The 26632-nt window shown below is 35.9% G+C and overlaps 1 protein-coding gene across 1 annotated transcript in view; it reads left to right on the top strand.

Annotated features, from left to right (window-relative positions):
- Positions 1–26632, top strand: part of ITGB5 (integrin subunit beta 5) — a 211419-nt gene that overhangs the window by 122630 nt on the left and 62157 nt on the right. The window contains exons 8-9 of the mRNA XM_051985464.1: positions 261–350; positions 14006–14140. Of these exons, the coding sequence (XP_051841424.1) occupies positions 261–350; positions 14006–14140 (225 nt within the window). The remainder of the gene's footprint in view (positions 1–260; positions 351–14005; positions 14141–26632) is intronic.

The raw sequence follows: 26632 nt of genomic DNA, 5'->3' as shown, positions 1-26632 counted from the left end.
GAGAAGAAACATTTCTTTCCTCTACATATCTAGACTGCCCCAAGCATCAACATGTTCTTTTTTTTTTCTGGCCTGCCTTCATTAACTCTACTGCTCTGCCCTAGTTTTTATTGTTAGAAAATGTTGTCTGATGATTTTGGGAATGGGCAGAGGCAAGTATTGTTGGAATTTCTTCAATTCATTGTATTTCAATGAGTATTTTTTTGTGCATAATGAATAAAAATTTAAAAAAACTATAATTATTTTTTTCCTCTTCACAGAATTTTACAGCATTAATACCTGGAACTACTGTGGAAATTTTACATGCTGACTCCAGAAATATTATCCAGTTGATTGTTAATGCGTACAATGTAAGTTGTTTAATTCCCTCCTTCTTCTTTTTAATTTCTCTTTTAACATTTTTTTTCAATGAATTTCATAAATACCCAAATGAAGAGACTTTCTAAATAGAAAGTAGAACAGGAATAAAGGGACTGCATGTGAAAGCAGGAATCTCTATTGTTATAAACTCCTTGTTTTTTTGAAAAAAGCATATAATAAATCCAACGTGATACTTTCAAAGTTATTTTATTTCTCTCTCTAAATTTCCTTTTGTTCTTTTCTGTGCATTTTCTAGTGACTCTTCTTGCACTATTACTAGTAACACTATTACTAGCTTTCCTACCTGTATCCTCCCACCCCCATGAAAAAAAGAACAACACACTCCTTGTAACAAGAGAAATTGTTAATTAACGGATTCTCCAGATATTTCTTCTCTCCCATTCTATTTATTTCTGCCTCTGATGTAGTGGAAAGAAAAGTGGACTGGGAAACATGAGCTCCAGATGAAAATTCTGGCTCTGACCCCTAACATAAGCAAGACAGCCCTGATGGACCTCATCTATAAGATGGGATAACAATACTTCCATTACCAATCTCAGAGTTTAACCACTGTGTAGAGCTTTTGCAGTCCATCTACTCTTCGTTTTACAGAGGAGAAAACAGAAACAGATATGTCTCATTGATCCTCTCTTAACTGCCCCAGAGTCAAGGAGGCTGTAAGAGGGAGAGAGGAATAACAATAAAGTAGGTCCATGATAATAATCTAGAAAAATTGCCCAGGAGTTGTTCTGTCCTGTCCTTGGGGAAGGCAGTCCACAATCACCACACTCCTTGGAAACAAAGCAGAATTCAAATCCAGAACTTTTAATTCCATCAGTAATGTGCTTTTGTCAAACTACCCTAGGAAATAAATACTCTCTCACCTTCTATTTCATTTCCACAATTTCCACAAATTTCAATTTCCACAATCCACAGTGAATAATTGACTTTTTTAGGAAAGTGATTGCTTGCCTGCCTTCTCAAGAGTAAGGAAGAGGGGAGGAAAAGGGAGAGGATTTTAAAATTGTTTATACATATAATTGAGGGAAAAAAGAACAATTAACATTTTTAAAATTACTTATTCTTTTTAAAAGGAATTAAGTTGCTGGTTCCACAAAGTACCTGACTCCACTTCAAGTGATACTGATTTAGCAATAAAAATTTTACGCTACCGTTCCTCCCCCTTTACTCCTTTAAGAGGCTGCTCAGTCCCATTGCTCAGGAAAAAGGGGAACAACCTGTTTCTGGAACCTTGAGCTGTAATTTAAAGTGCATTTTCCTGTAGTAGCACTATCTTGCAAGCCATTAGGTGTAACTCAAGCACATTGTGGGATGAGTAGACTTTGTGAGCTAACCTTGGAACCAAATCACCACATGAGATATTGACTATAGAATTAAATGGGTTGGTAATGGTTGTCCTTTGTTCTCATATACCACCATGTTGGATTCAAGGGATTGTGTGTCCAACTGTGACTAATCAGATCAATATGAGCTCAGAAGGTTCTCCCACAGGGCACAATAGTCCATATGAACATTTGGAGTGGACATGTCTCTCAATTTTCCCATCATACCAGAAGATCTTAATGCTTTTTAAACATTCTTTATCAGCGTGCTCAAATGCCTTCACTTAATACTCTCATAGATTTCATTTCCCCTTCTCTCTCTCTCTCTTTTTTTTTTTAACTTTTTATGTCAGAAGAAACTTCAGTGACAGTATGAGTAAAGCACTCCAACCTATTAAGTTAGATGGGTCTGGGTTATTTGGGAAATCAATTTTTAGAAAACAAATCATCTTGAAGAGTTGTAGTGAGGAGTTGGGCCAGCAAAATTCTTAAGCCTATGTTAAGTAAGAAAATTTCCATTTGTATCCTTGGGGAGACGCTTTGACCATTTCATTTCTTGGTGAAGCTCTATCACAGTTTCTCTTGTAGTTCATGGGATCATAGATATAAGAATGGACTCAAGCTTCCTTATCATCTAGATCAACCCCTCATTTTATAGTTTAGGAGTTTTGAATTGACTGAAGTCATTTGGGAGTAAATGATGGAAGTGGGATTTGAATCCAGGTTCTCTGATGCTAAATCCACAGTGGTTCTCAAACTTTTGTTTTCAGTATCTTTATCCTATTAAAAATTATTGAGAATCTCTCCAAAGCATTTTCATTTATCTGGGTTATATTTATAGACATTTACCATATTGGAAATAAAAACTATTTTTGAATTTGGAGACTCTCTAAAAGGGTTTCAGAGATCCCCAGGATTCTCTAGACCATACTTTGAGAACCACTGGTTGGTCATTGTATTGGCCAGCTTTCTTAAGTTCTTTGAATTTTTTTGTGTTTGTATGATGTTGTTATTGTATAAATTATTCTCCTGCTTTTGAACTTTACTCTGCATCAGTTCATACAGGTCTTTCCCAGGTTTTTCTAGAACCATTCCTTTTGTCATGGTTTTCCATTACATTCATGTTCCTTGCTTTATTCAGTCATTGTCCAATTGAGGGGGCTAGTACCCTCTCAGTTTCTAGTTCTTTTCTACTATGAAGAGCAGCTGTGAATATTTTCATACAAGTCTCTTTCCTTTCTCTCTTTTTAAATCATTTCTGTGGGCAGCTCAAGGGTACAGTTGATAGAGCCTTGGAATCACGAAGATTCATTTTCCGAGTTCAAATTCAGCCTCAAGTCATTACTAACTGTGTGACTCTGGGCAAAAATATGTTTGCCTCAGTTCCTCATTTGTAAAATGGGCTGGAGAAGAAAATGGCAAACTAGTCTAGTATCTCTGCTAAGAAAACTCCAAATGGGATCACCAACCACAAGTGCAGAAAGTACATGAAGGAATAGACTACCCACCTGAAAGAGGTGTGAAAGAACTCCAAATGCAGAATGAGATATTTATTTTTGGACATGGTTAAAATAGGAATTTGTTTTGTTTGATGAGGTATGGATGGATTGAAGAATAAATACTTTTTAATCAGGAAAATAAAAAAAAAAATTAAGTTCCTGCAGGGGAGAGGGGGTAGTTAGAGGAAATCTGTGTTTGGTTATCAGACCAAAGTACCAGAAGGTACTTTGCAGAGATGTATGGTTAATATAGCTATTATAACTGGTTATTTGACATTCTTTTCCAGAGAATAGACTAGATATACCCATAATTATAGTGAACAGGATTAGGAGGAAAATATATTCTTTTGAAGCACCAATAGCCCTGATTTGAAATGTTCAACATGTACATTCATGTGCAGAAAGCCAGTTGTTTATATACAATTGTAATGTTTCTCAACTATCAGCAGGAGGGTTTGTGGTTTTGGCTTTTTCTGTAGGATTGAGGATAGATCAAATCTGCATGCCCACCCTTTAACCATGGTCAATGACACAAAATAGCTGACTGGGTTTAGAAGTACAAACTGGGGTTGTGAAGCTAACCAGACTACAACAACGTTCCAACACAAATTCTTGGCTTTATTAACACTAAGGCTCAGTCAGCTAGCCACAATCATATTTCATGATATAATACTTCCATTTTTGAAGACAAGACTGACCTTTGTTTTTCAGGATTTGTGTTTTTTTAACCCTTAATTTTTCAATGATGCTTTTGTACGTTAAAGCATATTCATTTATGAATATATCCCACTTCTTTTGCTACCCAGCAAGCAAGAGTTTAGATGGATTTTAAAAAATAACAAACCAATGTGTTAATAAAACAATACACTGACTCTATCTGACAGTATATATGATATTTCACACCTATAGTCTCCCACCCTGTACTGAAGGGAGAAAAGTGTATTTTTTCCCTTCTCTAGAGCCAAGGTTAGAATATTGACCTTTATAAAATCTTAACATATGAACCTCTGAACTTGCCATTACAGTTCTAGGCCTTACTTAGGAAGTGGGGTTTTTTATTGTAAAATAGATATAGATGTTTCTAATTTGCTCCTCCTACTGTCCTTTTTTCCTTTCCCATGTTTCCTATGTCTGTTGGTCTCCCTCTCCATCTATTTTTCAGTTTACTTCTCTGGAATTCTGAAGTAGTAAAAGCAATCTGATTGCTTTGGTGTGATGCACAGACTTGAATTTCTCAAACCAAGTGAAATCTCTGCCTTGATTCTCTTTTCCATAGGAATAGGAAGAATTTGGTACACAAGACCAGAATTTTTGCCAAGAATGATCTGTTTTTCCTTTGGGCTTTGCAGAGCACTCAACTTGTACCTCTCTTGTGCATTTTTATATAATTTTTAAAAATCCTATTTAATATATTGGTATCACAATTTGGTGTCATCTGCTGTATTTTGTAAGCCAGGTACTGGCTTATATTTCTCCCACTAGCTATGACAGAGCTCTATATGGAATTACATAAAACAACAGAATGCAGTTAAACAAAACAAAACAAAATACCCTAGGAGAGCCATAGGACCTCTGGAAATGGCTCCATTTATCTCATCCTCCAAACCAAAGATGCCAGCAAAAGCCATTAGTCATAGCAACCAGAAAAAATGTTGCTTTCCTTGCCCTGAGAGATTTCTTTGCTTCTGCTATGTGGAAATTGATTGGAGTATATGGCACAGTAAAAAATCTCAGAGTCCAAAACAGAAATCACTATTTCTTCCCTTTGAGATAACCTTTTCCAAAATTCCCTATTTCTTTTGCCATCTTTTCTTGTCTGAGATCACTCTCTGAATCATTCTCGATTATTTCTTCTCCCTTACTATCAACATGCAGCAAACTGCCCAGTCTTAGTGTTTTCACTTCCATAACATCTCAGATCTATCTAGTGGGGTCCTGTTTATCAAGCAATTGGGCTATTACAATAGCCTTCTAATTGCCTTTCTGCTTCTCCTCTTTTCTCTCAAACTTTTTTCTCCATGGTTGTCAAACTAATCTCTCCAAGGCATTGGTTTGACCATAGAACTCCACTATTTACTTTCCTTGTTGCTTCTCAAGATAAATGAAATGCCTAAATCTTCCCACAAGATTTCTTTTATATTACTCCTATATCTGAAAGAGGCTGTATGAAACTCATTCACAATTTGAAATTAATTCACAGTATCTATTAGCAGTGACTTGGAGAATTGTAGGAATTCAGTGGCAGTTTTGATGAATGATATTAAATGCTGAAATGTGGAGCTGCGTTCTACCTCTATTTCTATCCCTGAGACCTAGAACATACTCTCTCTTCACCTCTGTCTCTTTAGTTTCCTTTATGGCTCAGGTCAAATGATACTTCTTTTACAAAAGTTTTTCTGACTCCCCCCAATTGCCAATATTCTGATATTCCTCATATTATATTTACTTATTATGTGAATATTGTATTCCCCAAAAAGAATATGAGTTCTTTCGGATAGTCACTGTACAGTTTTGGTTTTTGTATTTCTATTAGTCCAGTACAATGTCTTGCACATTCTAGATATCTGATTAATGGTTTCCATTGAATCAAATCTCTCATTTTTACATATGAGGAACTTGAGTCTGAGAGACTTATGGTCACATGTCTGGTAAATTTCTGAGACACTTGAGTTTTATTGATTTTAAGCCCAGAATTCTATTCATTAAACAACCTCACTGCCACTGCCACTATTGGAATTGGTAATATATTCTTCCATTGAAAAATGAGAAAGTATAGTATTAGATTTAATAGGACTCTAGTTCAGCTGCATTGTGGATTGAACAGGCTTCCATGAGCCAGCTGGCATCCAGCTACCACTTTGTCTCTGTGGGAAGCTGACTTCCAAAGAGTGACTTACAAATGAACTCATGTATACAGTCCAGTCATAATTTGAGGATGGCTCACACATTATCTATTAACAGTGGCTTGGCAGACTATAGGAATCCAGTGGCTATGTTTCCCCCCAATTATTTTAACATTTTTTATTTAAAGTTTTGAGTTTCAAATTAAATCCCTCACTCCTTTCTCCCCCTCCCTGAGACAGCAAGCAGTTATAGATTATACATGTACAATTATGTAAAACCTTTCCATATTAGTCATTTGTATAATAAGCAGACTTGAAAAAAGGGGAAAGATGGGAAGATAATATGTTTCATCATTAATTTTTTTGTATTATCTTGGATCATTGTACTGCTAAAAAATAGCTAGGTCATTCACCGTTCGTCGAATAATAATATTACCATTACTGTGTACAATTTTCCTCATTCTGTTCACTTCACTATGTATCAGTTCATGCAAATCTTTCTAAGTTTTTCTTAATTCTGCTTTCCCATTTGTTTACCCATTCTCCCTTTGATTTTCATTTCTTAGCCACCACAAAAATAGCTGCTGTAAAAATTTTGTACAAATAGGTTAGTGGTAGTTTTAATGAATGCTATTAAATGCAGATTGCAAAGCTTCAAAATTCTTAGGGGGTGTGTGTGTGTGTGTAAATGTTTGTGCTAAGTATGTATAGATTTATAGGTAGGAGAGCCATCTTCTCCAAATACTCTCATTTTTAAAATGAAGAAAATAAGATTCATAAAGGTTAAATAACGTATTTATAAGTATACATGGGTAACAATGGGTAAGTAAAAGAGTTAGAATTTGAACATAGGTCCTCTGTTTACAAATCTCGTGCTCTTATCCTTAGTATAGGCTGCCTCAAAAAAACCTGTATTTTTTTTGCTCCTAATCTCCATCAAAGGGAAATTCTGATACTGAATGTACCTTTGTGCTTTTTCAGGTGGTACAACATTTTAAGTGTATGTGTATGTGCATATTCTAAAATTCAACTAGCTGCAGAAGTGTGTAGTACTCCGAAAGTGACCATGTGGTATAGTAGACAGAGTGCTGACGTAGAGTCTGAGGACCTGAGATCAAATCTGGTTCTTCTGATTAATAGCTGTGGTTCCTTACTTCTGTGGCTTTGCTTTTCTCCCCTGTAAAGTGAGAGCATTAAGCTAGACAAACTCTAAAATTCCTTCTACCTCTAACTTTTCTGTTATTCTACACTTTATTAATCTTGCTGCTTGTTCTCTTCCATCCCAGGGTTAAATTGTACTCTGAGCTCGACTGTTTATATTTCTGTGTTCTTTTAAAACCTAAGAAGCTTTGCAGTGCATTTTGTAGTGACTTGCACATGCATGACTAAGTATGGGTGTAGTCTCTTACCTCTGCTAAGTTGCTGGAAAGTGATTTATTGGGCTATTTTAAAAACATTTTTGTTGGAGTAAATGTAATGGAGAAAATGGCTGTGGCCTTTGGCTGGGTTATGATGAGAGGGAAAAGGATGTATTTGGAGTTTATTTTGGCAGACTTGAGTCTCTTCTTTTATGAAGGGCAAAATCTTTAATTCACTATTTTGATTTACATATGTAATTTTTCTTACAGTGTGACCAATCCTTTAAGCTCAAAAAGTGCCAAGTAATGACCAAAGAATTGTAAAACTCTTTAGCATATTTACTAGTAGCAAAAATGAATGTCTTTTCTCTGGATCTAAGCTATAGGCCACGTGAATGCACAGACAGACAGACATAAATAGTTTTGTAAGGCATTAAATGGAATTCAGAAAAGGAAGTCATTGTTTAATGAAACAGCACTGTGGTTTTTTTTCCTTAAGTTTAGAGGATTAGACAAGCATTTGAATATTGAGGGTAATGCTGAAAACCTTTGATATATTTTTGTTGAAGTGAATGTTTTTTCTGTCTTTTTGTTGTTATCATGAAGTCTTATTTCATCCACCCTCTTGGTTGGTCTTTAGACAATTACAGATGTGTCCTAAACTGACCCAGTACTTAGTAGCCTTTAAACCCATAACATCTTGACCATAATTTCCTCCAACTGCCATGATGAATGAGACATCTTTTATGGGTATTTCTTTTAGAGATTAGCCTGGTAGGAGTCACTTGAATAGCAAACTGGAGTTGGTCCTTGAAGCTAAAAGTGATATGGAAGCTAAATAGTTTCTGGGTAACGGGAACTGAGAGGTTTTGAATAAACCCAAAACACTTGGTATGAATTGTATGTTCAATTTCTGCCATAGGAATATCACTTCCCATAAGAAATCCAGGAATCTCTAAAGCAGATTAAATTTTCTCCAAGGAAGTTGGGGAGATAGAGGCTGATCTCTGTTTTTGTCTGCCCCTCACCAGGTTAATGATGTAATTCAGAGCAATAACAAGAGCCACAATTCCTTTTTGAATTCCTTAAGTTTGACAGGCAGTGAGATTTAAGAGATAGAGAGATGGCCTTAAAGTTAGGAAGACCTGATGCAGATGATAAGATTCAGATCTTATCTCTGACATATACTGACTGTGGGATTCTGGGTAAATCCCCTAACTTCTCGGTGAGCAACTCACTTAAGAGTACAAATTGCATAGAAAGTGTTCAGCTACCAAGAGAACATTGTATATAATGGCACAAAATTATGTGATAATCAACTCTGATGGATGTGGCTCTTTTCAACAATGAAGTGATTCAAGGCATTCCAGTAGATGTGTGATGGAAAGATCCATCTGCATCCAGAAGGAGGATTATGGGGACTGAATGTAGACTTAGTCTTTTCACCTTTTGTTGTTGTTTTCTTGCTTGCTTCTTTTTTTTTTTTTTCTCATGTTTTATTTTTCCTTTTGACCTGATTTTTTTTGTGGAACAAATGTAGAAATATATTAAGAAGACTTATATATGTTTAATATATATTGGATTGTTTGCTCTGGGGGTAGGGAGAAATGAAAGAGAAAAACTAGGAATATAGGGTTTTGCAAGGGTGAATGTTGAAAACTATTTTTGCATGTATTTTGAAAATTAAAAGCTATTATCAATTTTTTAAAGTGTTCGGCTACATTGGAACTCCACATACTTTTGAAAACATAGCTTTGACTTCTCCCCAAACTTTGAACCTCAGAAAAGTTTTCCTGGGTTACAAGGAATCTGAATACTCTACCTTTTTTTCCATAAAGCCTCAAGTTGAATTTAATGGTAAAGATTCTATTACCATTCAAAATTTCTGCATTTCTCTCATCATATATAAACAGAATGTTGAGTGTGAAAAGTTGTAACAGAACTAGCTCCATCCTAAGTCAGTGGCCAAGAACAGATTCGATTTTTTATTCACTGTCTTACCCAGCAAGATAAACTTAAATTCTGGGTACACTTTAAAATTTTTACAAAATATGCCTTGTTAACTATGGCATTAAACTATTTTTATCATAAAGATAATAGTTGCAGTAATAATAATGGTTAGTATTTCCGTAGCACTTTTAGATTTGGGGAGCTTTTTATATACATTATCTCAATTGAACTCTTTAGCATTCCTGTTCCTTATAATAGAAGAGTTACTTAGGTAGAATTGACATATAGTCCATAAATCCTTACTGGGTGGGGACTTGATCTACCTTTTTGTTATCTTCATTCCACTAATACACACACACCCTCTTGTCTAAAGCTGTCCAACTGTTAGGAAGTTCAACAAATATTTATTACCATAATTTGACCATGGTTTTTCATGGTCAAATTATGATAATGACTAAATAAATAAACTTGACTATAGAGCTTCAGCCATATTATCTGATCCTAGACATCTTAAAAAAAAATACAGTTGGCATTTCTTTGTCTTTCTTTTGAATATTTTATTTTTCCTGATTATATGTAAAAACAGTTATTTTACTTTTTTAAAATTGAGTTCCACTTTCTTTTTCTTCCTCCTTCTCCTTCCCCATCCTTGAGAGAGGGTAAGCAAGTTGATGTAGGTTATACATGTGCATTTAGTTTGCATCTCTTTTTAAGTATGTAATACATTTAGTCTGCAACTTTCAAAGCTGTCCTGCTTATCAATGCTTCTTTATATCTCCATTCTACCCCTTCCTTCCACCTCCATTGACAAAAAAGAAAACAAATAATAAATATTCATGATCAAGTGAAAAATTCCTACACTATGTCTAAAAACGTGTGTCTTATCCTGTAACTTGATGATATCAGTTCTGTTAAGAATTGTTGTCATCCACACATCATCCCAAAAGGCATCTGTTTATTAGAGTAGTTGCTCACAGTAAAGGGGAAAGGTATTATGAGCAGGGGATAGGGATAGGGTGGAAGTGGGGCGGGGGGAGGAAGGAGAAAGCCATTGTAGAGAGTAGCAGTCTTTTAAATAAGAGCCGAGTGTCCAGGTGCTGGTGTAAATAGTTTTTTCTACTTTTCAAGAAGCAGAACTGGATAAAATTAGAGAATTCAGTTCTAATCTTGTGTCTGCCACTAACTATATAACCTTATCTCTCTTAGTCAGCATTAGATTTTTTCTGATCCTCATTGGAAAATAAGGAAGTCAGACTCACCAAACTCTTTCTATGTTCCCTTCTTGCTCTCATGTCCTTTGATGTTAAGAAGCATTTTCTTAGAAGGGAATGTTAAAAGTTTGAAAAGAGTCCTTTTGTCCTCAAGTTTCCTTACATTGTAGGCATACAAGTCACTTAACTCTGTTTGCCACAGTTTCCTCACATATAAGATGAGCTGAAGAAGGAAATGACAAACCACTCTAGTATCATTGTCCAAAAACAACAATAACAACAACAAAAAACATAACCCAAATGGAATTACTAAGAGTAAGACATGTCTGAAAATGATGGTACAACAAACAAAGATATGTATGTTCCTGCTAGCCTCCCCATTACAGTATGATTTTAGAGTTAAGGCAGCAATATATCTGAAAGGAAATGATGGATAAAGGATTATTAAAATGAGGAGCAGCTATGAGTGGGGAAGTCAGTGGCTCCTGCAATGAAGACTTATACTTCCTTTTTATATTATTTTCTAACTCATAATCTACAAGACCCCAGCCTGTGGCTATTTTCCTGAATGATCTCTTTTTCCCCAAAAATAACTTCAATATCCCTTCCCTTTATATCAGCGTCAGTCAACAAATAGTTTAACACTTACAAGGTGCTAGGCACTATGCTAAATTCTGGAAATACAAAACAAAAACAAAAATAAAAACAAAAATCTCTTGTCCCCAAGGAGCTTACCTTCTAATGGAAGAGACAATATGTATATAAAGAGTTACATACAAAATCCATAAAGTGTAGATGAAAGGTATTCTTAGAATACCTTCAGAATATTCTTAGAATTCCCTCCACTTAATACTATTGTTTTCCAATTACATGTAAAGGTTGTTTTCAATATTCACTGTTATAAGAGTTTGAATTTCAAATATTTTTCTCCCACCCTCTTTCCTCTCCCCTTCCCAAGATGGCAAGCATTCTGACATACATATATACATATACATATACATATATATGTATAATTAAACATATTTTCATATTAATCATGTTGTGAAAGAAGAATCAGAATAAAGGGAAATTCACAGTAGATATTTTTAAAACATTTTCTTTTAGTCTTAAACTTTAAAAAATTCATTAATGTCTCTGTTCCACAACCCATAGTAGCTCTGTATCACAGAATTGTTCAGTTAACTTACCCTGATTCAACCTCTGGACAGTTATAGTTGGTGTCTTTGAGACAAAGATTATTTTTCTTGGTCAATTGTGTCTGATTCTTTGTGATCCCATTTGGAGTTTTCCTGGCAAAGATACTGGACTGGTTTGACATTTCCTTCTCCAGCTCATTTGACAGATGTAGAAACTGAGGTAAACAGAGTTATGACTTTCCCAGAGTCACACTGCTGAGAAATATCTGAGGCCAAATTTGAGCTCAAAAAGAAAAGACTTCTTGACTCCTGGTCCAGCATCATATCCACTGTGCCACATTGCTTTCCAAAAGGTTATAGAATTATAGATCTTAAAACTTTAAATAACCCTAGTGAAAACTTGCTTGAAATCACCAAAAAATAAGAGAAACAAAAAGAAATGCATATTACTGAGCATGCAAATTAACAGAGGTGACAGAAAACAGTAATGATCAGTGTTGGGTTGTGGGAAGACAGGCCCACTAATTCAGTATTGGTGATGCTTTGTGTGGGTCCAGTCTTTGGGAATATCAATTGAGTATGATTCATGCAAAAATAGTTACTAAACCCTTTGCTAAAGGTATCCCACTATTGAAATTATGTCAAAGGCAAATTATATCTAAAAGTTAATGGCAGCAAAAAAATTTAATACATATCAACATTTTCATAGTGGCAAACTTTAGGGTATGAAAGAACAGAGAAAGAATTTAAATTCAGATCCTTGGACTCTGGAACCAGGATTTTTGCTGCTCTGCCATACTGGATCATAAGATCCAGTGTATTTATTTAAAAATTACATCTGGGCTAATTCAAGTAATAGTCAATTTGTCTTTAAGATTTTTCCCCCCAATTATATTTAGTACACAAAATTTATCCCTTTCTCAATTAAATTGTAAGCTACTTGAGCGCAGGAGCTATATCCCTCTCATCTTTGTTGAGGAATGTAGAACAAAATTTAACATTCATGATTTTATGGTACTTATATCCCCACTGAAATTCCTCACTTGTACTTGGAAGAAAGTGTCCTGGTCTACCTTGCCACACATGCTGGCCTCTCAAGCGACGTCCTTTTTTTGTTATAATTGAATTGGTGCTTTCAGACCAGGTTGCTGAAGATTACAAGTTTAAGTTGTCATTCTCTTTCCTTGATTTACAGTATTTGGGTTGAAGGGAGCTACACAAACCTTGAGCCTTTGCTCCAAGAACATGATAAATTTCAGTTCAATAATTGATCATATACTCTGTTCATGGAACTTTTTTTTGGCAGGGAGGAAGATACAAAGTTGATTCATGCCCTTAAAGAGATTGTAGTTTAATGAGGAAGAGTAGGAGTACAAAAGAGGTAGCTAGATAGTACTGTGGATAGAAGTGCCAGTCCTGAAATTCAAATCAGGCCTCAGGCACTTCTTAGCTGTACGAACTTGGGCAAGTCACTTAACCCTGTTTTCTTCAGTTTTCTTATCTGTAAAATGAGCTGGAGAAGAAAATGGCAAATTACTCCAGTATCTGCCATGAAAACCCTAAATGGGATCATGAAGAATTACATACAATTGAAATAATAACAAGTTCATAAATTTAATGCAAAGCAAGATGTATAAGTCTCATGAGAAGACAAAGGAGGAAAGAGTCTTAGATTAGAACTTGATCTAGAACTTGAGGTGACTTGAGAGACCATCTACTCCAATCCCCACTTTTTTTTTCCAGATGAGAAAATCAAGAGATAGGAGAGATTAGTGATTTACTTAAGGCCATGTAGCTGGTGAACACCAAAAACAGGCTATGAATATGGATTCTCTGATTTCAGAGTCACAGTTTTTTTTTGTACCACCACACTGACTTCATAAGCACAATCCCTTCTGGCTGGGTGGTGAGGGAAGTTTTTTGTGGAGAACTTCCTGAAAGGCATAATTTTTATTTGTTGCTCAGTTGTTTATCAGTCGTATCTAACTCTTTGTGACTCCATTTGGGGTTTTCTTAGTAAAGATAATGAAAGGGTTTGCCATTTCCTTCTCCATTTTCCCATTTTATAGATGAGGAAACTGAGACAAACAGGGTTAAGTGACTTGCTTAAGATCACACAGTAAATGGCTGAGATTGAATTTGCACTCAGAAAGTTGAGTCTATCTATTATACCACCTAGCTGCTGCAGGTAGAATTTAGCCTTGTTAAAATGTTGAGAAAAGACATAACAATAAGTAACATGAAAGTGACATAACTTCACCTGTCTTTTCTGCTAACCTGATTTTATTTCATTTTCCTTTTTCAGAGCATCAGGTCTAAAGTAGAACTGTCTGTCTGGGATAATCCTGAGGATCTTGGCCTTACCTTCACAGCCACCTGCCAAGATGGTCTGTCCTATCCAGGTCAGAGAAAATGTGGAGACTTAAAAATTGGTGACACAGTAAGTTCCCACTCTCTGGCCCATAGAATATTTGTAACATCGATTTTCATTCTCTAACCTTCTGGTCTCTTTTCTAATTTGTCTGAGTGCTTTTCTGAATTTGTATTCTGCCCTCCAATTTGGAATCTTGTGAATTTCCTAAACATGGTTTAGTCTGCCACTTCAGTCACTGGGAGATGTTAAAGAGCTCTAGATGGATATATTGTGTTTGATATATTGTATACATAGAGGTAAGTCTCCTTCCGGCTTACACTGTTCCTTTCATTTTTAACCTAGATTCTAAGGGTATTGTTCAATATAAAGATTCCTGAATACATGGAAAAGGCAGGAGAGCCTTATCTGTATCAGGGCTGTGCTAAGTGCTTTACAAATATCTCCTTTGATCTTTACAAACTCCTGTGGGAGGTAGGTGCTTTTATTATCCTCATGTTACAGTTGAGGAAACTAAGGCAAACAAAGGTTAAGTCATTGGCTCAGAGTCTCCCAGTTAGCAACTGTATGAGGTCAAATTTAAACTCGGCTCTTTCTTTGTTGTTGTTCATCATTCAGTCATGTCTGCTTCTTTGTTGCCCCATGCACTTGTCCGTGGGGTTTTCTTGGCAAAGATATTAGAGTTGTTTACCATTTTCTTCTCCAGTGTGTCCCTGTTTTACTGAGGAACTGAAGCAAAAAGAGCTTAAGTGACTTGCCCTGGGTCACACAGCTAGTAAGTGCCTGAGGCTGATCTGGCAAATGGAATCGAGTCAGTGAGCATTATTGCGGGGCACTGTGCCAAACTCTGAGGATACAAAGAAATGCAAAAAAGTATCCTTACTTCCAATGATCTCACCACTGGAAGACAACATTCAAACCATTATGTACAAATAAGATACACACACACACACACACACACACAGAAAGAGAGAGAGAGAGCGCGCGCGCGCGCGAGAGAGAGAGAGAGAGAGAGAGAGAATATATAAAACCAAGAGAAGAAGAAGGACAACTGGCAAAGGCATCTTGCAGAAAGTAGGACTTTAGCTGAAACTTAAAGGAAGCCATGGAAAAGTCCATATGAGGGGGGAAGGTCATCCCATATAAAGGAGATAGTGAAAATGGGTGGGGTCAGTAAATGGAATATCATATGCATGGCATAGCAAGGAAGTCAGTGTTACCAGATTATAGAGGAGGTGGAGAAGTCTAGGAAGGGACTTGGTTATGGAGGATTTTAAAAGCAAAACAGAGGATTTTATATTTAATCCTGAAGAGAATGGGATATTGCTGGAGTTTACTAAGTTAGGGGATGATATAATTGGACTAATTAGACATGGGGTGAGGGAGAATGAGGAATTAAAGATAAAGCAAGATGTAAACTTTGAGAAATGTCAGAAGACAAATTAGCATCAAGAGTCCATCTCTGGGCTTTTATTTGAAGCTTCTTAATCTCAGTAGAACCTGCTAGACTTTTATTTGAAGCTTCTTAACCTCAGGAGAACCTGCTAGACTTTGGGTTTCCCTAGCAGAGTCTTTAAGAACTCAGTCACCTTCAGGCCACATTGCACAATTGTCCAAGACTTAAATCGAAGAAAATAATCTTGGACTGCATTTATTATTTTTAACAAAGCCTTTTATTTTTAAAATACATGCAAAGATAGTTTTCAGTATTCACCCTTGCAAAAACTTGTATTCCAAAATTTTCTTCCTCCATCCCCTAGATGGCAAGTAATCCCATACACACACACACATATGTATATATATGTGTAATATGTGTAGTTCTTTTATACATATTTTCACAATTATGCGGCACAAGAAAAATTTTAAAAATGAAAAATGAGAAAGAAAAAAAAGCAAGCAAACAACAACAAAAAAGATAAAAAATACTATTCTGTGATCCATTCTCAGTCCCCACAGTTCTCTTTTTGGATGCAGATGGCTCTCTTTTTCACAAATCTATTTAAATTGACTTGAATCACCTCATTGTTGAATGGAGCCAGAATTGATCATCACATAATCTTGTGGTTTCTGTTATGATATTCTCTTGGTTGTACTCACTTCACCAAGCATCAGTTCATGTAAGTCTTTCCAGGCTTTTCTGAAATCATTCTGCTGATCATTTCTTATAAAACAGTAATATTCCATTTCATTCATATATCATAATTTATTCAGCCATTTCCCAAATGATGGGCAACCACTCAGTTTCCATTCTTTGCTACTACAAAAAGGGCTGCCACAAACATTTTTGCACATTGAGTCCTTTTCCCTCTTCCGTGATCTCCTTGTGATATTGACCCAGTAGAGATACTGCTGGATCAAAAGATACACACAGTTTGATAGCCCTTTCGGCATAGTTACAAATTGCTCTCCAGAATTGTTGGATCAGTCACAACTCCACCAACAATGTATTAATGCCCTGGTTTTTCCTACATCCCCTCAATATTTATTATTATTTCTTCCTATCATCCTAGCCAATCTGAGAGGTATGTAGTGGTACGTCAGAGTTGTCTTAATTTGTATTTCTCTGAGCAATAAGCATTTAGAACACTTTTCATATGACTAGAAATGGTTTTAATTTCTTCATCTGATTGGACTACATTTATAGATGTACAGTCTCCACTTTGTATTCTTTATTGACAAGACTAGACAACAAGCATTTATTCAGTGCTTACTGTATGCCAGATACTGTGCTAAGTATTGGGGATGGAACCACAGAGCTTTTCAAAAGTCTTGGTGCACTTGTAAACTTTACTAGCTATTAAGTAGGTTTAATGTTAAATAGCTATTATTAAAGCCATTTATTATTTTTAAAAGCTATTACTAAAAGCTATTTATTATTATAACTGTTATTAAAACCACTAAAAGCTTTTTTATAGCTGTTAAAGCTTACAATTGTACTAAGATTTTTGAGACAAAAAGTACAAATTTAAAGATAGTCCCTGCCCTCTAAAGGGGAATGGGAAAAAGACAACATTTAGCTTCAAAGGTTGAAGACAAGTGAGAGCTGAAAATTAGGGAGTGGGGAGGAAGTCTTTAGTTTTGCAAGAGCTTTGAGAAAGTAGAACTTCTGAAAAAGGATGCTATCTCATATGAGAGGAAAGGAATGACTTTTAAAATGGCACTTCTCCAGAATAGATGAAAACATCAAGGTTTTTGTCAAAATATCCATTTAAAAATGAGATGATTGCTCCACTTGGGGTGGGTAATTTTTACAAAATTCAAATCAAACTAGATTTCACTTTAGAAGGTGAATAGGAAGGACTTTTTTTCTAAATGCTTCTGCTAATTTTCTTACTTTCCCATGCAAGAGGGAAGAAAAGAAGTTCCCTTCGGAACTAGGATAGGCCACGATGCTGTCAAAACAGAGCCAAGGTCAGAGACAAGCATTTCCCTTGCTATGCTGTTTGTTTCTTTTCACTGTTCCAGATTTGTCTTCTTGCTGCTCACATGGCCCTTTGGCTCCATTGTAGCCATTTTAGGCTTTTTGTTTTCAACAGATAAAGAGAAAGCTGGCACAGAGAGACTCCTACTCAGCCTCTCAGAGCTGGGCATTGTGCAGGTTGCCAAGGGCAGGACTAGGCCCCGAGAGACAGGCTCATTTCAGAGCTATTGAGGTGACATGAGAAATCCATGACTTCCAAAAAATCCAGTCTTCTCCTTGAGTAAAGGATGGAAATCGATTTGAAAGGCTAGTTGTCTAATTCAGGGTCCACATAAAAATTTTACATCATGTGGATGTCCCCTTTCTCCAGTGTTAGTTACTCTTAGGCTGATTCATTCTTCTCCCAAAAGTCTACCTCCTCCAAGACCAGATATCTAATTTACATCCTAGGGTTTTCCTCTATAACTTTTGTCTCATGAATATTTCAAACCTTTATTGGTATAAAAATACCCTTATCCCCCTGACTTGTTCCACATGTTCCATATGACTTGGAGAAAGACACAGAAGACATATATGTTAAAGTTGTGTGTTATAACACTAAATAGAGAAGGAATACCAAATGTTTTGGATCAAGATTCTGTCATAGAGATCTCAACAGACTGGAATGCTTGGGCTAACACTGAAAAGATGATTAATGATAACTTATATTCAAGGAGCCAAAACATAACATTTTCCTTACAACAACTGTGAGGTCCAAGTATTAGTCCAAATATTCTAATTCCTATTATGGTTCAGGAAATTAAGGCCCCAAATCATATAGCTTGTAAGTTCCAGAACAGAGACTGGAGCCCTAGTCACCTGATACCACGTTTTAGTTTTATGCTCTTTTCATTGCATAACAAAAATCAGAGTTGCAACAAGGATGAAACAATTAGAATGTTGTCTCAGGAGAGTGAAATAGGTTGTCCTAGTAGTCCTTACACTATTCAGCATGGAAACAAATGTGTCTAATACTTAACAAGAATAATTAGTTAAATAGAAAGCTATTGAATAGTACCTGATTCTTTCATTTGATGGCCATTTATTCTAAGGTGAACATTTTTCTAGCCTGACTTCATCTCTCTATACCACCTCCCTGGTTGCTCCAATAATAACATTGAAGGGAGCCAAGATCTTCCTTTTTGCCTCTAGTGTTTTGAATTACTTGTTCCAAGTGCAAAAATTATTAGCTACTGCTAAAGAGGAATCAGGTTAGCTAGATGGCATGGTGGATAGATGGCAAGGCCTGGAGTCAAAAAGACCTGATTACAAATCTAGCCTCAGTTTCCTCATCTGTAAAATGAGCTGGAGAAGAAAATGGTAAAACATTCTTTGCCTAGAAAACCCCAAATAGGGTCATGAAGAGTTGGACATGACAGAAATAGCTGAACAATAGCAATAACAACAAATCAGGAATCAAAGGAATGTGTAGGTTTGGGTTCCAAAAATCATTTACACAAATATAGGATATCAGATAGCTGCTATGAATAGTAGTTCATGGGAAATGACACTAAGAGTTTGAATTAATCACTCAGTAGTAATTAGCAAAAAGAAAGGAAGGAAGGAAGAAAAACTAATACAATTTTATCCTTCATTAATAGAAGTAAGTTTGTTTCAAGAGAGGCAGTAATCCTACCATCTTCCTCTTTTGTCAGATGACATCTGGAATATGATCTGGATGTCATATATTTTGAAAAATACTTTGCAAAAAACTAGGGCAAATTCAAGAATGACACCAGAATGGGTCTAAAATTATAGAATGTAGAGAATGGGGCAGCAAGGTAGCGCAGTGGATAGAGGACCAGCCCTGAAGTCAGAAGCACCTGAGTTTGAATCTGGCCTCAGACACTTAACATTTCCAAGCTGTGTGACCCTAGGCGAGTCTCTTAACCCCAATTGCTTTAGGAATAAAAAAGGGTATAGAATGTAGAGAATGGATAAAGAAATTAGGCATGTTTATTCTGGAAAAGTATGGGAAAAGTATGATTTCTCTCTAGATATTTGAAGAGATGTTGTGAAATAGGGAGTAGTGTACTCAATGAAGACTTATCCTTGGAAGTTTTAGGTAAGCCATGCAAAATAAAGAAAAAAAATTTCTAGCAATGGAAACCATCCAGTAATTGAATAGTCTTTGGAAAGTAGTGAACCCCTCATCACTGCAGATGTCCAGGGCCAACTGGCTAAGGGTCAGGAATGCTACAGGAAGGATTCCTGTATCAGGTAGAAGGTTAGACTAGATGGTGTTTGTGATACTTTCTAACACTAAAAGTCTAGGATTCTGTGACTAATTTGGTTCAGCTGTTCATTTCAACAAGTGCAGTGCCTGTTATGTACCACTCCTTCAAACTGGGAAGGCAGCCCAGCCAACAAAACTAGACTGTAGGCAGGCTGGGATTAATAGAGTGTATTTATTCTAAATAAGACTTGTGAGGTCACCAAATTCCCTTGAGTTTCCCTCCTCCAGTAATTCCATTTGTAATCCCTTCTCACCTTTGATTCTGACAATTGCCTTGGGCTCCTTTGTCTGCTTGAGGCTGGGAGAATAAAGCTTGCTGCCTAGGAGTCGAGTTTATTCTATAGTGGGCTGTTATATAAGTATGCAGGTGGTTTCAGGTTGCGTTACTAATGTCCCATATAAAAACACTAGCATGGTTCTTGTTACACCTTTCCCACATCTTTTCTACTCTCTTGCTAAGCAAGTCACCTTTTTTATCTTTTGTGCTCCCCTGAACTCAGTCTAGTTGAGATTTGTGGATTTAGAGTCTGTATAGCAGCTGAAACTATCTTTTACTGGCATTTTCTTCCCCTAATAGAAGGTGAGCACAATGTTCTGTATATAGTAAGTGTTTAACAAATGCTTGTCAAGATACCTTGAGATCCCCAAAAGAGGAGACTGTCTTGCTTCTCTATATTCCAATACTAAAGTATTTTGTGCACAGTTTTTTGCACATACTAAATACTTTTACATTCATTCATTCATTCAGTCAATCAATCTTGGGCCAAGAAGATCTTTTAGAAATAGACTCAGCCAAGCAGTCCTCTTGGGAAATCAGAAACACATTGGTAAGGTTTAAATAACAAATCAGACCTCAAACTGCTATTTTTGTGACTGAGTCTTGGAGAGGAGGTTTTCATATTGATGGAATGGAGACTTACAGAAACCCCAAAAGTAAAAGGAGCTCAAAGATCTCAACTCTGATCCAAATAATTCCAGACAGAGAATTCTAAGCTAACCACTGGCACCAAGAAACTGGGGTTTGGGACTCTGGGTATTTTTCACCTCTGTCTAACAAAGGCTTTTTAACTTTTCTAAAGACCAAGACAGAATAGACACCAAAGCATTGTTTAACCACTATGGGCTTATATAGTCAAAATTATTCCTGTGCAAATGATTGTTGTTCAATAGTATCTAACTCTTCCTTACACCATGGACCGTACTGACCATGAGGTTTTCTTTGGGTAAAGATATTGGAATAGTCTGCTGTCTCTCTTTCCAGCTCATTTTACAGATGAAGAAATTGAGGTAAATAGGGTAAAGTGACTTGCCCAGAGTCACACAGCTACTGCGAATCTGAGGCTCCATTTGAACTTAGGTGTTTCTGACTCTAAGTCTAAGGCTCTTTTCAGGGAACCATTTTGAGCTGGTCCTGAAGAGTTAGACACGAACTGAACAATACAATCATTTGCACAGGAATAAATTTGACAATATAAGCCCATAGTGGTTAAACAATGCTTTGGTGTCCTTTCTGTCTTGGAGAAGTAGACATCTGGAAAGACTTCAGAGAAGGGGTTTCTGAATGTAGCCATGAAGAAACATCTACATGCTGAGTTCATAATTCTGAGATCCTAAATATATTGAATGCTGGCTGTATGAAAAACAGATTGTGAAGTGCTTTAGGGTATACAAAGAGGAGTAAAACATGGTCCTTGCTCTCAAGAATGAGAAAGGGGAGTATTATTCAATGTTTCTAACCAGGGGGATGAAAATAAGTCATTTTGTGTTTGTTTTCCTGTCAATGGTGAGATGTGATCAGCTTCTGGGCTCTGGACTCATGCTGCCATCTGGCAAACACAATCCAGCTTCCCTTTGTTCCAGTCACCAGGACAGCCCATGAAAAGAGCCAGAGCTGGCATCCTGTTTATTACATGTCGTGGAGGTGGAAAGAGCTTTCCATCTGTGCAGCTTCTTGCTTCACGGTGCTCCTCTGGAACCCTCTTAGTTTGTAAGAGTTGGACTGGGATGGGGGGGTGCTATTAGCACTTCTTCAGGAGGGGAAAAATAGAGGCTTGGAGAATCTCAGAGGCCTTTCTGGAGGAGATCTGCAATAGAAATCTTCTGGCTCTATTCATGCTTCTTGAAAGAACCTAGAGAAATTTAATGATATGTGCTTTGCATGAATGTGTTTTGAAGAATTATATTTAAAAATACTGGTAATATAGTAATGGCATAGGCCCTGAGGCTTTTCGTCCTTGAGTTCTCTGAGAATAGCTCTATTATTTCCTTATGATAATTGGATTTGGGTGTTTCTGTTGAATATGAAGAATATTCTTCACTCTCTCCTTAATATGTGTTTCCATAATACTATTTTTGGTTTTATTGTGTGTTCCTGAAGAAATGAGTATAGTTTGATTTATTTTAATTTGGCAATTTAGCAATTTTGTAATTGGAACTTTAGATTTATGAAACATAATGAATATCCAAAGTGCTGTTCAAAAAAAAATTAAGTCAAAGAATCTAGAGGTTTCTACTTTTTTCCCCAAAAAAGTATAATAAATATTCTACTGGGCACATGACAATGTTTTGGGTTTTTTTATTTTTCTTTTCTGTCTTTTTTCTATTCTGTTTTTTCTTTTAAAATAAAGTTAATTTTTGCTATAATAATAAAAGAAAGAAATGAGAGGGCAATGTGGAGCCACAATCAGACAAAAGGTATCTAATAAACTGAAGTTTAATTTAAAAAAAAAAAAAGAAATTGTAGTACTCTCGTGTATATACAATAACATATAGTACTCAGCTTGTAGTGTATGGTTTTCCTTTTGACATGATTTCATTGGTAGATGTTCAATAAATACTTGTGGAATCTTAATGACTCAGGCTGACAAATGGGTATTTAGTAAAGGAAACCTACTAAATAAAAGGTTCTAATTTAAATGAAAAAAATGTATAATAAATCATATAATAGAGGCCATCATGGTTGAAAAATACCTAATAGAATATCTAATCCATTTTTCTTCCCCCTCCTACTGTGATTTTGCACATGAGCTAACAGGTATAGAATGGTAAAATCACTCGTCCAAGATAATACAGCTGTTATTAGGAGAGAAATCTTTGCCGCTGGGGTTTTGCTAAAAGCATTGGGATCTCTCTCTGTTTCTCTTTTCATCTCTCTTCCTTCACCCTGGGCTCTTTGCTTCTAACTCTGCTTTTTTAATCACTTCTTTCTCTGTGTGCATCATTTTTGGGGTTCTCTCCTCTTCTTCCTTTCCCCTCTTCCCCACTTCCCTTAACTGTTTTCCTATGCATTACCCCTTCCTGGCTTCATAAGAAAGAGCTGACATGTACTTTTCATTATTTCTTGTATTTGTTATGCAGATCTTGGTTTACTTTTCTTAATTAAAAAAAAAAAAGCAGATGCAACAAATTCTATTTCTATTTCTGTTTCTTAAGAATAATCCTAGAGTAAATTTTTACTTAATTTGTCTCAATTTCTTTTTCTTTTCTCTTATGCTTATGGAAGGAAAGAGAAGGAAGATGATTTCTCTACCTGATATAAAAATTTCTTTGCAATGAAATTAGTTTGAATAGTTGAGTCTTACCAGTCACTCAATCAAACATTTACTAAGCTCCTACCATATGCCAACTCTGGTTATTTTCCACTTCAAAATTTCTTCACCATTATAAAAAAATCAGACCCCTTAGGCAGGTTAGTCTGTTATACAGACTCTTAAATAATGCTTTAAATTCATAATTGAAAGAAATATCAGATTATTCAAGTTCATGGGCCTCTTGTAATCTGCCTATAGACCCCAGGTTAAGGGCCCCTGTTATAGTCAAACAACAGAGATCATGAAGGTTTACAAAATGGCAAGATTCAAGCTTAAATTTAGAGCAGAAAAGATGGTGGAATTCTTTTCTCAAAGTTCTTTACTTTTTCTTTTTAAATAAAGAAAAACTGATAGTCTTTCAAAGCTCCCTCTAGTTAGTCACCATTGGGCAGAAGGAAGATTGCTGTGGTTTAGAATAAATGTCTGCAGCTGACCTGAACTTGGCATGGAAAATAGGGTAGGAACTTCATCTTACATGTTCTAATTAAGGGGAATAAAGGCAGAAATCTGGGTCTCATTTCTTATTTCCCACTGCTGCTGTCACTCAGCAGTCTCTTTGAAGTTTGAAGTTCATGCCATTTAATTATTTTTATTTATTTAATTAAATATTTGTCCATTAACGTAAAAAAATTTTAATGGTCAGTTTTTAAAAATTTGAATTTTAAATTCTCTCCTTCCTTCCTGATCTTTTTCCCTGCCTTAGAAAAGCAACTTGATCTTCATTTTGCGTGTGAGGCCATGCAAAACATTTCCATATTAGCCATGTTCATGCTATTCAATTAAAACATTTTCCCCCACTTTTCATCACCTTCAAGAAACTCTCCCCTTCTTCAATGATTTTTGCACCATGCTTACAAATTTCCTCTCTATCCTCTTCTCCCTCATGTTCGTTGGTGCTTTCAACAATGTTGAGAATACTTTCCCTCAATTAATTCTCAGACTTCCATAATCCCCAAGGCCTTTATTTTTCAGTTATTCACCAACATCATCATTCTTAACCTCAACAACAAACAGATTTCATAGAATCTTAGAAGTCATTGAGTCTATTTCTCCTAAATTTTACAGAGCAGGAAACTGAAGCTTTATGAAAGAGTGGGTTACTCTCAGTAGCTAGTGTCTAAGGTAGGCTTTTCAAACTCAGGTCTTCCTGATTTCAAGTCCAGCACTCTTTCCTCTATCTCTAAAGCATCAAACTTGATTTACTTGAGTGTACTTAGCTGATGGTTCTAGGAAGCATGAGGAAAGAGAGTCATTAGGAAGTGACAATGTTACGAAAAGAACATCAATAAAATAGATCATAAAAATTAAATACTCAATGTGTACTTTCCGTCTTTGCCTGTAACATCATTGTCTTAATGTTCCTCTCAGCTTCTTTGGTGCAGAGAATCTGCTTTTTGTCCCTCATTGTGACTTCTAGTACTTTGAAACTTCCCATTCTGATATTATTCTTTTCTGGCTTCATTTGACTTTTGCCTGGTTAGTTTGCATAGTGATATTGTTCTAACCGGTGTGCAGTATGATCCCTGAGAACAAGTACTGAACTAAGAGTCTTAAGATGTGAATTCAAATTCTTGCTCAGCCACTTACTCCCTGTGTGACTTTCACAAAGACATTACCTTTCCTGGGTTCCAGTATCCTCATCTGTAAATGAGTGGTTATCTGAGCTAAATGACCTCTGAGGGCATTTCAGATTTAGTATAGCTTTTTATTTACAAGATATATGCATGGGTAATTTTTCAGCATTGACCTTTGCAAAACCTTCTGTTCCAACTTTTCCCCTTCTTTCCCCCACCCTCTTCCCCAGATGGCAAGTAGTCCAATACATGTTAAATATGTTAAAGTATATGTTATCAAATTTAATTCTTTGATCATGGCCAATCCTTAATACTGGATAATTCTCACCAATGACAATTTCTGCTTCTCATTGACAAGCATTGTAGGAGAAAATTACAAGATGATATTAATGGAATGTATAACAAATTCACTTTGTGAAGAGTCTTCAGCTGTTCCTTCTCTATTAATTGACAACACTTTTACTAATTTCTTGTTAATTACCTATCGAATTTTCCACACTAACTCTTTTAAACTTTTCTTCACTCTTTTTTGCCACTTCATTCTAAGTCTTATTTTCATAATAAATATTTTGGTGTTGTGGGAAGAGCCCTGGATTTTGACGCAGAGAACCTGGGTCCAGGTCCTAGATCTCAACTTGCTAGTTGTATGATTTTGATGAACTCACATAACTACCTGATAATTAGTTTCCTCTTCCATAAAATGAGAATAAGAATACTTGCCTATCACAGAAGTTTGTTGTGAAGAAAGTGACTTGTAAACTCTGAATTTCTACATAAATGCAGACCATTATTATGATCGTAAGTATCTAAAATCAATTCTACCAAATTTCAGAATGTCTTTCTATCTTCTTTCTTTTCCTCTGATCTGAAGAGTGACCCTCTTTCCATTTAAGGCTAACTCTTGACTTGTATATTTATTTTGAAACCATTGAAAATTACAATAAGCTATAAAACATCCAAACTCATTAGACGTGCTATAATATAATTAGCCTTATGCATTCTAAACTTTGGCAGAATCAGTTTTCAATATAACCATGGGCTCATTAGGCTGGAAATTTTATTGTAAAGTCAGTCCTACCTTTTGATGCATACTACATATTGTTGTCTTTGTTAACATTCAACATGTAAAGGCAGTGAAAGAAAAATGGAGGAGAAAAAAGAAAGAAGCTAATTGTACAATGAACATATTCTAAAGGGAATGACTTTATTTGTACACAGAAAGTGATTTTTTTTTTAATGCAGTAAGAAAGATGAACAAATGTGCCTTTTCTTGTTCTTTCCTTGAATTCTTCATTTCCTTCCCTAAGCCAACCGTGTAGGATTTAGAGATGGAAGGACCTTAGAATAATTATATTTTAGGACTTCTTAAGCTGGCATCTTTGAACTTGCCTTTTAAATGCAATCCTTCCTTTAAAAGGCCAGTTGTAAAGGACTTCTTCCTCATTGATAGAGATGGATTTCCCAGTACCCTTCATTTGCATTAGGAATGAGCAAGATCAGGGAAGGGGAGAGATCTAAGTTTCTTTTAGCTTCCAGCTTCATGAGAAAAGATGTACGGTATCAGTTTCTCTTACAATTGATAAAGGGGAAAAGATGACATGAGCAAAGTTGGTAATGTCTATCATTACTAGAGATTTTCCCTTTGGGTGACATTTGAGACTCCTGTCTTGGTTAAGCTGAGATAGTTCATTTCCAGTAGGA

Source organism: Antechinus flavipes, chromosome 3 (genome assembly GCF_016432865.1).
Source record: "Antechinus flavipes isolate AdamAnt ecotype Samford, QLD, Australia chromosome 3, AdamAnt_v2, whole genome shotgun sequence".
Classification (NCBI taxonomy): Eukaryota; Metazoa; Chordata; class Mammalia; order Dasyuromorphia; family Dasyuridae; genus Antechinus; species Antechinus flavipes.
The sequence above is the reverse complement of the archived record's forward strand: the minus strand, read 5'-3'. Positions and strand labels throughout refer to the sequence as shown.